The sequence below is a fragment of the Mustelus asterias genome, chromosome 1 (genome assembly GCF_964213995.1).
Source record: "Mustelus asterias chromosome 1, sMusAst1.hap1.1, whole genome shotgun sequence".
Taxonomy (NCBI): Eukaryota; Metazoa; Chordata; class Chondrichthyes; order Carcharhiniformes; family Triakidae; genus Mustelus; species Mustelus asterias.
The window spans coordinates 56,012,231-56,026,476 of record NC_135801.1 but is presented as its reverse complement, the minus strand read 5'-3'; the positions used below and the strand labels follow the sequence as shown (position 1 = coordinate 56,026,476).

Sequence of the window (14,246 nt, the reverse complement as noted above, 5' to 3'; positions counted from 1 at the left end):
ATAGTTTGCTTCAACAATTTGTCTTAGAACTAAATATGGGGGCAGGCATATTAGATTTAATAGTGAGCAATTAGTCAGGTTTAGCGAACAGTCTAATAGGGATTATTATACAATCAGTTCAACGTAGCATTTGAAAGGGAGAAATGCAAAACAACTACCAAGATTCTCGATTTAGGTAAGGCCGAATGTGATAAGTACTGTGATAAGACAGGGGCTCAGATTTTCAAAATGATAGAAGTGGCCAAAAGTCCTGCCCCTGAACACCGCACTTCCCATTTTCATGGGAATGGGAATGGGGATGGGGTGGATTTTGTGCATACACATTTCACGAAGGTAGGTGGCCATTTAAATCAGCAGTTGCCTCGAGTGGGACTTTGGTAGCCAGGTGTGCGAAACTTGAAGTGTGCAGATGAGACCAGGTAAAAGTGTGTATGAACTTCATGAATTCATTTCAATAGCCAGGAGAGGTAAGGTACCCACTTGGATCTGATCCTGGGACACCTTTGGGAGAGGCAAGATGTTTTTTGGTGTACGATGGAATTGATAAAAATAGCCTTAAATATGCATAAAAAGTGCATAAACATTACTTTTAAGCTTATTGAAACCTATTAAAATCAACTGTCAAAACTGTCAGTAGCACATCTGAAATGGGCTAATCAAAAGGAGCTGTCAAGATGTCAAGGCATTTAAAAGTCCTGCCATTTAAATCTTTGAAAAAATAATGTCTGGAGTGTTTAGAAAAAAATGATTGTTTGCTGTTTCACCCTGTCTGTTGACATAAGTCTGAGGGTTTCCAGAAGTAGATTAGTACTGTATGACTGATTTTACAACCACCCATTAACATATTAACCATTTCACAGCTACAAGGGGTTATAGACTCTTTGATGTGGGACTATGAATGCCGATGCTTGTTGTTGTAAGGTATTGTGCACTTGAATGAAATGTTTGTTGTTATAAGGCTTTATTAACAGAGGGAATGTAGTAAATGGGTATTTTATGAATGAGAGTATTTTTTCAATATACTGAATTGTGTAATAGACACTTAGGCCCAAATGTTTGGCGTAGTGGAGAGGTTCTATGTCATGGTGAAAATCCTGGAAATGGTCAAAATTCCCAAGTCTCACCCATGAACCTGGCATTTCCCACTGTTGCAGGCGTGTTAGCAGAGTCGGGCTGGGGTTCACACATGCACAATTTGTGGAGGCAGCTGGTCATTTAAATCACCAGCAGCTTCCACTGAATTGGGATCTTGGTAGGCCACGAGTGTGAAACCATTAGGACAGGTAAGAGAAGGTCTGACTTAGTGCATTTGTTTGGATAGCCAGGGTATCCCTTTGGAAAGGTAAGGTATCCCTTTGAATAGGGTTGCAGGACCCTTCCTGGGAGATGGATGAAGTGGTGAACATGATTATTCACTTTTTACGCACAAACACATTGGAACTGCTCAGCTGCCAAAGAACTGGTTAAAAACTGTCCAGCAGTTAAACTTGTCAAGGAAATGTCCAAATCGTCAAGGAAATGCAAAGTTGTCAAGAAGCTCTCCAAGGATACAAGGTGAGGTATCATGGAGGAGGCAAGGGCAAATGTTGGTGGGAGGCATAGGCTGGCATGGGGGCATGAAGGGTCATGGGGAAAGGTAGAGGTATATGGATTAGCATGGTGCTTTGAGGTGCCATGGAGGTGGGTAGAGGAAAATGGGTTGGCATAGGGTCATGAAGCAGATGGAGGGGCATGGATTGGCATTGGGGTATAAGCGGCCTTGGGGGCTAGGTGGGAGACATGGGTCGCTATAGGTTGGAACAGAAGTGCCATAGGGAGTGTGTGGGGGAGTGAGGGGTGAGAGCAGGAGGGATGTTTTTGCTTTTTAAAAAATATTTATTTAACCACAATACCGAAGTTGACGCCTATTTCAGCACAAGCCCCCCCCCCCCCCCCCGGTCAGATATTTTTAAAGGCAGTGTTTGCCAAGGTGGGGAAGCTCCCAATTCTGCACATCCCAACACAGGGACAACAATCAGAGTCTTAGAACTATTTTCTAAAACTCCATTTTACTCATCTCTGCATTGGTCCAGAGGTCTGCCCATGAATACTAGATGAGTTGCCATGGTAGGTGTCAGGGCAAAGGGTGACAGGTAAGGGGGGCATGCATTAGTGAAGAGGCTATAAAGGACCTTGGGAGGATGGGTGGTGGGGTTTAGGGTGGCATGGAGGATGCAAGTATTTACATTAGACATCCTAAATAAGGAAATGGTGGCGTGCTGAACCAGTATTTACATTAGACATCCTAAGAAAACAAATATTTATAGGCTGGGTGGGGGCATGAGGTGGCTTGGGCAAGTATGGATGGGGCATGTCTGGGCAGTGAGGAGGGGTGAGGGTTGGAGAGGTGTTTCATATTTTAATCTTTATGTCTAAACCTTTGACACAGTGCTGGAGCCCCAAGGCAGGCCTTCTGCTCAGTCTGCCTCTGCACCTGGCATCTTCCTCAGTTCTTTTCAGGTCGCCCGCATTCCACTCCACCCTCCCCCCCCGTCCCCCGGCCCTCTCCACTCCCGAAAAGTCTGATGTCCAGGGAGCCATATTTAAAGGCTGAGTTCACGGAGCTGGGAGTTCTCCTGTGTCTGTGCATCGACCTGGGAAGAAATGTCTGGGCCAAATACTGTCCATGGTAAACTGAGAAATGTGTGAAAGGATGATGTTCATAAAAGAATGCGGCATAGAAACTGTTAATATTCCTCTGGGAAAGAGTTCTAATTGCCAAAAAAGCCACGGATGACTAAAAAGGAAAGGACAACATCAAGCTAAAAGTATAAGAATACAAAAACTAGCACATTCCTGGCAACCTGGAGAGATAAAAAGAATAATGAAAAGTTACAAAACAGATGGTGAGAGCCACAAAAAGTGAATATGAAAAGAAACTTGCAATGGATATCCAAGTCAACACAAGAAATTATTACAATTATACTAGGAAAGAGAGGGTGTTCAGGAGCAATGTGAGCCCCTTACAAACTTATAACAGCAATCTCATCAAAGAAAATAAGGAAATGGTGGCGTGCTGAACCAGTATTTACATTAGACATCCTAAGAAAACAAATATTTATACAAGGATGGGAACTCACCAAAATTAAGAACATAAGAAATAGAAGCAGGAGTAGGCCATCTAGCCCCTCGAGCCTGCCCCGCCATTCAATGAGATCATGGCTGATCTGATAGTGGTTTAGTTCCACTTACCCGCCCGCTCCCCATGACCCTTAATTCCCTTATTGATCAGAAGTCTATCTACCTGCGACTTAAACATATTTAACGAGGTAGCCTCCACTGCTTCAATGGGCAGAGAATTCCAGAGATTCACTACCCTCTGAGAGAAGAAGTTCCTCCTCAACTCTGTTCTAAACTGACTCCCCCTTATTTGAGGCTGTGTCCTCTAGTTCTTGTTTCCTTTCTAAGTGGAAAGAATCTCTCAGCCTCTGTCTAGCCCCTTCATTATCTTATATGTCTCTATAAGATCTCCCCTCAGCCTTCTAAACTCCAACGAGTACAGGCCCAATCTACTCAATCTCTCCTCGTAAGCTAACCCCCTCATCTCCGGTATCAACCTGGTGAACCTTCTCTGTACTCCCTCCAAGGCCAATATATCCTTCCACAAATAAGGGGACCAAAATTGCACACAGTACTCTAGTTGCGGCCTCACCAGTACCTTGTACAATTGCAGCAAAACCTCCCTGCTTTTATACTCCATCCCCTTCGCCATAGAGGCCAACATTCCATTTGCCTTCTTGATCACCTGCTGCACCTGCAAACTGAGATTTGCGATTCATGCACAAGGACTCCCAGGTCCCTCTGCACAGTAGCATGTTGTAATTTTTCATCATTTAAATAATAGTCCATTTTACTATTATTCCTTCCAAAGTGGATAACCTCACACTTGTTATACTCCATCTGCCAGATCCTCGCCCACTCACTTAGCCTATCCAAATCTCTCTGCAGACTTACCGCATCCTCCACTCAATTTGCTTTCCCACTCATCTTTGTGTTATCCTCAAACTTTGTTACCCTACACTCGGTCCCCTCCTCCAGATCGTCTATGTATATGGTAAACAGTTGAGGCCCCAGCACCAATCCCTGCGGCACGCCACTAGTCACCAACTGCCAACCAGAAAAGCACCCATTTATTCCAACTCTCTGCTTCCTGTTAGACAGCCAATCCTCAATCCACGCTAACACTTTACCCCCAACTCCGTGTACCTTAATCTTCTGCAGCAACCTTTTGTGAGGCACCTTATCGAACGCCTTCTGGAAATCTAAAAACACCACATCCACCTGTTCCCCTCTGTCAACTGCGCTCGTTACATCTTCATAAAAATCCAGTAAATTCGTCAAACACGACTTTCCCTTCATGAATCCATGCTGCGTCTGTTTGATCTGACCATTTTTTTCCAGGTGTCCTGCTATTTCTTCTTTAATGATGGATTCCAGCAATTTCCCAACTACGTAAGTTAAGCTAACCGGCCTGTAGTTACCCACCTTTTGTCTACCTCCTTTTTTAAACAGTGGCGTCACATCAGCTGTTTTCCAATCAGCCGACACTTCCCCAGAGTCCAGCGAATTAACATAAACAAAATAACAAATGAAGAAAATAATAGAACCTAAGAGTGGCAGGTTACCAGGACCAGACCGTTCCCATACCAGAGATGTAAAAAAGAAAAATAGGTGAGAACATTGCAGATAACCTAACTAGAATCTTCCAAGGTTCTCTTGATTTAGGGACCTGTCCAAGAGATTGGAAAATGGTGACTATTACTCCACTATTTAAGAAAGGTAAGAAAGGGAAATCAGGGAATTATATACCAGTTAGTTTAACATTATTGTCAGGAATTAGAGTCTATAACGAAGGATATAATGACCGAGCACCCTTGACAATTTTCAGCTGATCGAAGTGAACCACCATGCATTTATAAAGGGTAGATCATGCCTGACAAATCGGACCGAATTTTTCTGAGATAAAAACGCAGTGGACGGAGGAATGACAATGGATATTATTTATATGAATTCCCAAAAAAGCATTTGATAAAGTTTCTCAGATGATGTTGAAACCTATGGAATTGAAAGCAAATGTTGGACTGGTTAGAAAATTGGCTGAACAGCAGGAAACAAGATGGATAATGGGCAGGTACTCTAACTGGAAAAATGTGACTAGTGGTGGCCTACATGAATCTAATTTGGAGTTTTAGCTATCTATTATAATTATAAATGACTAGATGTTGGGGTAGAAATCCACATATTCAATAACACAAAGACAGCAAGCATTTTAAGTAGTATACAGCAACGGAGAGTGCAGGAGGACATGCCAGGGGTAGCACCAGGCATACCTAATAATGAGGTGTCAACCTGGTGAAGCTACAAAACAGGACTACCTGCATGCCAAACGGAAAAAACAGCAAATGATAGACAGAGCTAAGCAATCCCATAACCAATGCTTCAGATCTAAGTTCTGCAGTCCTGTCACCTCCAGTCATGAATGATGGTGGACAATTAAACAACTCATTGGAGGAGAGGCTCCACAAATATTCCCATCCTCAATTATGGAGGAATCCAGCACATCAGCGTAAAAGATAAGGCTAAAGCATTCGCAGCAATCGTCAGCCAGAAGTACTGAGTGGATGATCCATCTCGGCCTCCTCCAGTGGTCCCCAGCATCTCAGATGCCAGTCTCCAGCCAATTCGATTCACTCCACATGATATCAAGAAACGGTTGGAGGCACTGAATACTACAAAAGCAATGGGCCTGATAACATTCTGGCAATAGTACTGAAGACTTGTGCTCCAGAACTTGCCGCTCCCCTAGCCAAGCTCTTCCAATACAGTTACAACACTGGCATCTACCCAACAATGTGGAAAATTGCCCAGGTATGACCTGTACATAAAAAGTAGGACAAATCCAACCCGGTCAATTACCGCCCAGTCTACTCTCGATCATCAGTAGAGTGATGGAAGGGGTCATCAACAGTGCTATCAAGCAGCACCTGCTCAACAACGTCCAGTTTGGGTTTCGCCAGGGTCACTCAGCTCCTGACCTCATTACAGCCTTCGTTCAAACATGGCTGCATTCGGCAGAGTGTGACATCAGGGAACCCTAACAAAACTGGAATCAATGGACATCAGGGGGCAAACACTCCGCTGGTTGGAGCCATACCTGGCACATAGAAAGATGGTTGTGTTTGTGGAGGGTCAGTCATCTCAGCTCCAGGACATCACTGCAGGAGTTCCTCATGGGAGTGTCCTAGGCCCAACCATCTTCAACTGCTTCATGAATGACCTTCCCTCCATCATAAGGTCAGAAGTGGGGATGTTCGCTGATGATTGCACAATGTTCAGCACCATTCAGGATGCCTCAGATACTGAAGCAGTCCATGTTCAAATGCAACAAGATCTGGACAATATCCCGGCCTGGGCTGCTGACAAGTGGCAAGTAACATTTGCGCCACACAAATGCCAGGCAATGACCATCACCAATGAGACACTCTATCCACTGCCCCTTGCTATTCAATGGTGTTACCATCACTGAATCTCCCACTGTCAATGTCCTTGGGGTTACCATTGAACAGAAACTCAACTGGACTCACCACATAAGCACAGTGGGTACAAGAGCAGATCAGAGGCTAGGAATACTGTAGTGAGTAACTCACCTCATGACTCCCCAAAGCCTATCCACAAGGCACAAGTCAGGAGTGTGATGGAACATTCCCCACTTACCTGGATGGATGCAGCTCCAACAACACTCAAGAAGCTTGACACCATCCAGGACAAAGCAGCCTGCGTGATTGACACATCTTCAAACATTCAATCCCTCCACTGCCGACGCTCAGTAGCAGCAGTGTGTACTATCTACAAGATGCACAGCAGCAATTCACCAAAGATCCTTAGACAGCACCTTCCAAACCCACGACCACTTCCATCTAGAAGGACAAGGGCAGCAGATAAATGGGAACATCACCTGCAAGTTCCCTTCCAAGCCACTCATCACTTGGAAATATATCGTCATTCCTTCACAGTCACTGGGTCAAAATTCTGGAATTCCCTCCCTAACAGCATTGTGGGTTAATCCCACATGAACATGGACTACAGCAATTCAAGGCTGCTCACTACCATCTTCTCAAGGGCAACTAGGGATGGACAATAAATGCTGGCCAGCCAGCGACACCCATGGCCTACGAATGAATAAAACAAAGATGGAAGCATAAAATGACAAAGTGATATGAACAGGTTAAGCAAACTGATAAAACCTTGGCCAATGGATTTCAATGTGGGCAAATAGATCATCTACTTTGGACCTACAAAGAATAAAACAGGGTATTTTCTAAATAGTGAAAAGCTATATTTAAAGAGGCTTGGGGGTCCACATACATTGATCATTGAACCATTATGGACAAGAAAATAATCAAGAAGGCTAATGAAATGCTGGCCTTTATATCTGCAGGACTAGAATGTAAGGGGGTAGAAGTTATGCTATGGCTATACAAAGTCCTGGTTAGCCCATACCTGGAAAACTGTGAGCAGTTCTGGCACCACACCTTAGGAAGGACTTATACCAGAATAATGCCTGGATTCCAGGAGTCAAGTTATGAGGTAGATTTCACAAACGAGAGCTCTATTCTCTGAAATATTGAAGACAAAGGGATGAATTGAAGTTTTCAAGGTATTAAGGGATCTGATAGGGTAGATAGAGAGCAACTAGTTCGGTTGGTTGGGGAATCTAGACTAGGGGCCATCATCTATAGATTAGAGACAAACCTTTCAAGAGTAAAGTTAGAAGACATTTCTACACACAAAGGATTGTAGATATTTCAAACTTTCTTTTGCAAATGGCAACTGACATGAAGCCAATTGTTAATTCTAACTCTGAGACAGATATACTTTTGTTAACCAAAATAGTAAGGAATATGGGCAGTAAAAGGAGTTGGGTCACAGATTAGCAGTGATCTCACTGACTGGCAGAACTGACTAGAATGGCTAAATGGCTTGTTCCTATGGTTCTGTTTCTCAACTGCACCTTTCGAAGCAAAATTGTATAGTAAGGTCACCAAACAGCCAGATTGTTCCAAAGCATGGCCACTTACCTTCAGGGCTGATACCATTGGCTTGTTGAGGTACTCCATTCACATTGGTGGACAGACCTATCTGGTGAATAATCTGTAAAATAATAATATATAGCATTAGATAGTTATTGAGATCTCCACAGTCACACCTTACAGAGTCTATAGGTCACAGGAAGTAAGTCTAAGGATCTCATAGTCATTGACAGCAGATTTCAGACAAGAAAAGGCCTTTTGGTCCCTGTAATTTCCTTCTATCTTTCCTGGGTTACCATAGGGATGAATTCAAATTAAACATCAACTCAGATCCATTTGAGCATGGTTGTAATAGTTTTGTTAGAAAAATAGCAAGGCAGGAACAAATTATCAAAAAGTTGTTCTGTAATGAAAACCTTGAGCATGATGTTGAAAGTATCTGCCATTGATCGTTGGAACACTATTAAGGTAGAAATGATCAATATTTACTACTTAATCATAATAATTCAATCTATTGTTAAGTATGCGACTTATATACCTTGGCAATAAAATGGTCAATATGTGACCATGTACCCGGTAATATATCATTTACTATAAAGGACTGATTTTTCAAAGGCATGTTAAAGAGCTGTGTCTGCTGCTTATAGCAAAAAGACACAAGTGTGCTTTTTGTAGTGGATGAAAAAATCATGGGCAGGGGTCTGTGTTTGTCCAATATGAGCTCCTGTTTGGTGTGTCTCTTGTGTATCTGTGAGATTGTTGCACGTTTTATAAGCACAGAATAAATTGTCACTTAAGACAAAGTGAATTCCTTCACATGTCAGTGCAGTGTCTTGGGTAGATAGATATTCAGCAAAATCGCGAGGTTCCCACTTCATCTTATTCATACGAATGTGATTTATTGCCTGAAATCTTGAATTTGAATTTGATGCTGGCAGGTCAAAGAGGAGCAGGACATGATTGTTCCATTTTCTTACTATATTTCTGCAATCTCTGATTTAACTGGTGCTATGTTTTGAGTCATGGGAGTAATTATGACCTTGGGCAATTGTGCAAAATATGTACAACAAGCAAGATCTGATCAGCCGTCCATTACTCATCCCTCCTGACATGTACATTCATTGGTGTCAATGGAAATGAGAATTGGGAAAGATACATAGAGTGGTTAGTCTGTCATCATTCATGTAACACCTTCACCAAAGTTAAAAAAAACTTTATATAGTTTTACAACTGAAAGGGAGATCAAAAATAAAAAAAACTGCTGGAAATAGCAAAATAAGCAGCATCTGTGGACAGTGAAACAGAATTAACCTTTCAGGACAATGATTATTTATCAGTTCTAATGAAAGGTCATTGAGCTGAAATGGTGAAATGAGGAAAAGATTTTTCGTGCAATGAGTGGTTATGTTCTGCAATGCACTGAGCAGTGTGATGGAGGCAAGTTCAATCGACGCTTTCAAGAGGGAATTAGATTATCTGATAAGGAAGAATATGCAGGTACTAAGGAGGAGGCAGGGGAGCAGCAATAAGTAAATTGCTCCAATGGAGAGTCGGTGCAAACGTGACTGTTGTCAATTGTTTTAGAATGTTGTGGATCATCTTAGCTGCTCTGGTGCAATTTGTCAAAGCTGTCAAAATGTGAGCAGAGTTTTCAGAGCATGTTGTTGAATATGGACTGCGCCTGCCCCTTCTCAGTAAGATGGAAACTCTTAACAAAAAGGTTTTCTTTTAGCTTTCTGGTCATAGAATCTCAAGATTGAGCTGCACGATTGTAATAAAATTGAGTTAATATAGCATGGTGGAGGTATGCGTTCTACTCTTCACTTGTTTTCTTTTGTATTATATCCTTTGAATTTTTCAAGTGCATTTTCATAAAATTCTAATTTCTTTATTTATTCAAGAAACTCTAGCTATTCCTGCTGTGCTCCTCTTCTCTCTTGTCCATCACCAGGTAGTGTTTGAATGACTGCATGAATATCTCAGAGGAACACATGGAACATAAAAAAAGGAGCAAATATTCAGCCTGTCAACTTTGTTCACCACTCAGTTAGATCATGGTTGCTCTGTACCGTAACTCCATCTACCCACCTTGATTCTGTAGCCTGCATCATTCTAGTCCAGTTAAAATTTATTTGGCTTAAGTCGCCCATTCCTACAATGTTATTAGTTTTGTAAATTCTTCTGATCATGTCACATCTGTTGTCGGATTACTAACACACTCCACTGCCTCCATCAGGACTGTTTCATTTCCCTTTCCCCTGACATTGTTTCAATTTTCTCAGAATTCAGATTATCCTCTACATATAAAGCAATCTCTTTCCATCACCACAATCTTTCCTGAGCAACCTCTATTTCTTAAATTTAATTCAATCACATCTTCTGTGGGTGAACCTTGGACTGCATTGGATTCTCGGAGCCAGTAAGCAGGTCTCTAGGTATGAATGATGGGATTAGGGTCATCTACTTTCACAACTTATCTGGAGATTTAAATAATTTTGTTTTCCCAATCAAGGGGACAGAAATCTTCACGTTCAAAATACTTACGCCCTACAGCGATGTTGTCAGTGAATAGAATTATTTTATAAATGCCTGTTATTTGTTCATTATTTAGCAGAGGTGGATGATTTGGGCTTGGTGAATCAATGCACCTTCTGGATTGATACTGAGTCAATCAAACTAGGCAGTTGTCAAGTTCAGATTTTAGACTTTGCTGAATCAACTATTCACACCAATGGCATGCAGTGTGCTCCCATCAAACCTCAGTGTCCTTTGCATTGTGATGGGGAACAAAATCAGCCCGATTCCCTTTGGTGTTCACTCTCTCATGATCCTATTGGGAGTCCACGTTTACACATGTTGGGTAAGGACAAAAATGGACTCAACTGTGATGTTTGGAAGTAACCCGTTGAAACTCAGGCCCAGAAAATCCACAGTCATTGAAACCTAGCGGTTCCAGAAGAATCACACCGGACACTATAGTTAATGTTGCTGCAGCCTCGCTGGATTTCACAGGGTTGGGAAAGAGGCTTCAATGAGAAGGTCTTTGGTAGTGTGCAGGTACATGTGAAGCAACCCCGACTGAAGAAACTCTGGCCAAGCTTTCTTGCCTCAAGAAGCATTTCAGGACCCCATAAGAGTTGCCAACACTCCAGGATTGATCTGGAATCTCCAGGAATTGAAGATCAATCTCCAGGACACTGGAGAAAAATCATTGGGACATTTTGTCTTTTTCTTTGAACATTTCTTTTTACCTGATACAAAAATATTTAAAATGAGAAAAAAGGCTGTTAGCTGACAGTCAAGCATATCCAATTGGATAATGAGTATTTATTTCTTCTTACTGGCGTAGGAAGGCAGTGCATCACCAGGATGGATTTGTTGGCTGACTAATGGCTACAGCATGGGGGCAAGTCACGTGATGACACCTCCAGGAATACAGTTGATCACAGTTAGCAACTCCAGACTCTGTGGAAAATTGACTCTGCTGGCCCTCAGTTACCCTTATTGGGGCCACTTAACAAATATCACAGAACATTCTGCACCCACCCCCCCCAATACCCTTTTTCAGAGAGTCCAGCCTTAGTCCTAGCTTGGACCCCAAATAGGACCACTTCTACCGGTTTGTCAGCAAATACCTAATGAGACCAGGCCAACGTGTACCAACTAAAAGCTGGCGTGTGGGAGCTTCTGGCTTGGCCTGGTTCACCACTTTACAATGTAGTGGGCAGAGCCCAGTTTGCAGCTGTTCCTACAGATGTCCAGCATGAGTCAACCAAAACAGGTCAGAAATTGTGTCTAGTCCCGCACATGAAAGATGGTCACTTGGTTTCCTTTATGGAGCTGGTTTTGAGTGATTAGCACCTTGATGCTGGGCAAGTTTGGGAGAGGACGCTACTGTTGGGCAGTCTTCCTTGTCACTGCATTTGGAAAATCTTGTGAAGGCCCCGCTGGAAATTCTCCAGTACTTTGAGGTACCTGCTGTAAGTTGCCCAAATCTTCAAAGCATTTAGGGGATCACTACTGCCTGGTAAACTATAACTTTAGCCTTCATCATGAATATTTTTGCACTCTGGTATATAAAAAAAATATTATTGGTAAAAACAAAGAGCATTGTCACTGAAGTTTCTCTCATGAGCATGAGACCAGGTTCATCTTCGTTAACAGGCTGAAAATAAATGTCAATTCTTCCATCAGTCTTGTTGATTAGCTTACACTACTTCATTTTTTAATGAATGTCCTTGATCTGTAAATCTCACCACTAATTTACTCTCTCCTTGGTAATTTGTTTGTACGACTAACCGCAATCAATTTTCTCTGAGAGGAGAAATGGTTTGTCAATCAATCTCATCAATCAATCTCTAGTTCACAATGTTTACATTTCTGTTTTTATTTAAAAATGACACAAAAGAGATGTCAGTTGAATTCAAATGCTTGAAGATTTCAAATTTTGATGTCTCCACAAACAATCCTCCTTGATTATGCGCAGGGAGTTATTTGTTGGAATGCGCATTGGGAAATTGTGGACAGGTTTTCTGTTTGCAATGCAAACCCAGAAAATTGGCCCTTTAAATCCACCATATTTTACTGAACCATAATGGGTCTGCTCTGTGAATGGTGAGTCAAAGAATATGTCACTTTATGCTCTGTAATGCACTGTACATTCAGAGGCGAATACTTGAATACATTAAATCACATTTTATTATAGGCTATTATAAGAGAGCTAATCATACTTCTAGGCTCAACCTCTATGATTAAGGGTTCATTCGTATTCAAACTCAAAATAATGGCTTTGAATACATTTAAATGCTTGTTTAACTAAATGCAGTTAATTTTATCTCTTAACCTTTTTTAAATGCCAACAGCAGGTAGCGTCAACGGCAGGTTATAGAGAAATGTTCCAAGTAGGCAGATGGTAAAAGATAAAACATAGTGGGACCTGGGGACTGGATCCTGAGGTCAGGAAGTGAGGAGTATTGGGGGCTGCAATAGCCGAAGAGACCAAACAGAGGGATTCTGAGACCTCACAGCACTGGAAGGGTCAGTTAATATGCTTGAGAGCACTGGGAGGAGAAGATCAGTCTCGGAGGAGGAGTGGAAGAGAACTATCTCCTATTTCCCCCACATTAAATCACCATAAAAAAGGTGGCAAAATGGTAGAAAACATAAGGCACAATCTCAGCACACCAGAGATCGAAGGGTTTGCGAGAAGAAATAGTACTATATCCTCTGTGGCAACATATTACCTTCATGAAAATTGTCTGACGAGGCGTCACATATCCAGTGTACAGATATCATTTATGTCATAATCCCATCACTTTTTAAAAAAGGAATTCTTCTATTTATGTAGTGCTTTTCATGACATCAGATTTCTCAATGCACTATACAGCCAATGAAATACTTTTGAAAGTGTGGTCATTATGGTGATTTAGGAAGCACTGCAGACAATATGTACACAGCAAATTTGCACACACAACAATGTTGTGTACACAACAATATGACTCAATATTTTGCTTTTTTCAGACTGGTGTTGCCAGGGGGATGAAGTTGGCCAGGACATGGGGATATTCCCTTGGATAAAAGCAAATTACTGTGGATGGTGGAATCTGAAACCAAAAGAGAAAATTCTGGAAAATCTCAGCAGGTCTGACATCTGTAAGGAGAGAAAAGAGCTGATTTTTCAAGTCCAGATGACCCTTTTGTCAAAGCTTTGTCAAAGGGATTTTCCCCTGTTCTTCTTCAAATAGTGCCAAGGAGAGTGATGTGCTGGTACACTTCAATGATGGTTACCAAATGTTTTTTAGAAACACAGTGGCCTGTGCGTCCCCTCCAAATTTCATCCATCTTTCATTTTCGTAGGGAAGCTCGGAATCATTTTTGACAAAATTTTAATTTTTATGTTGGGTGAAAAATAGGTACAATGAAGCAACAGCTCACCTTGCCTGTTTTCTTTCCTTCATGGAGGCTTTGCCTTAGATAATCAATCCTAGATAATCCCACAGCTCTTAAAGGTGCTACTGCTCTGGAGCATGCTGTGTGTGGACAGGCCCCGCCTGAGACTCCCATGCACCATCAAAGAGAAGAGTCATTGTTTTGATTTCTCAAGACCATGTAGGATTAAGGGATACTTAATGCACCCTTGCAGGTTGCTGACAGCTTGCCTCAAATGTGTTGGTGACG

At 42.0% G+C, this 14,246-nt stretch overlaps 1 protein-coding gene across 5 annotated transcripts in view; it reads right to left on the bottom strand.

Moving 5' to 3' along the window:
* The window catches only part of dclk2a (doublecortin-like kinase 2a), a 330,122-nt gene that overhangs the window by 79,419 nt on the left and 236,457 nt on the right, over nucleotides 1–14,246 (bottom strand). For all 5 annotated transcript variants that reach the window (XM_078210403.1, XM_078210563.1, XM_078210647.1 and 2 more), the window contains one exon: nucleotides 8,118–8,190. In XM_078210403.1, coding sequence (XP_078066529.1) covers nucleotides 8,118–8,190 — 73 coding nt within the window. The remainder of the gene's footprint in view (nucleotides 1–8,117; nucleotides 8,191–14,246) is intronic.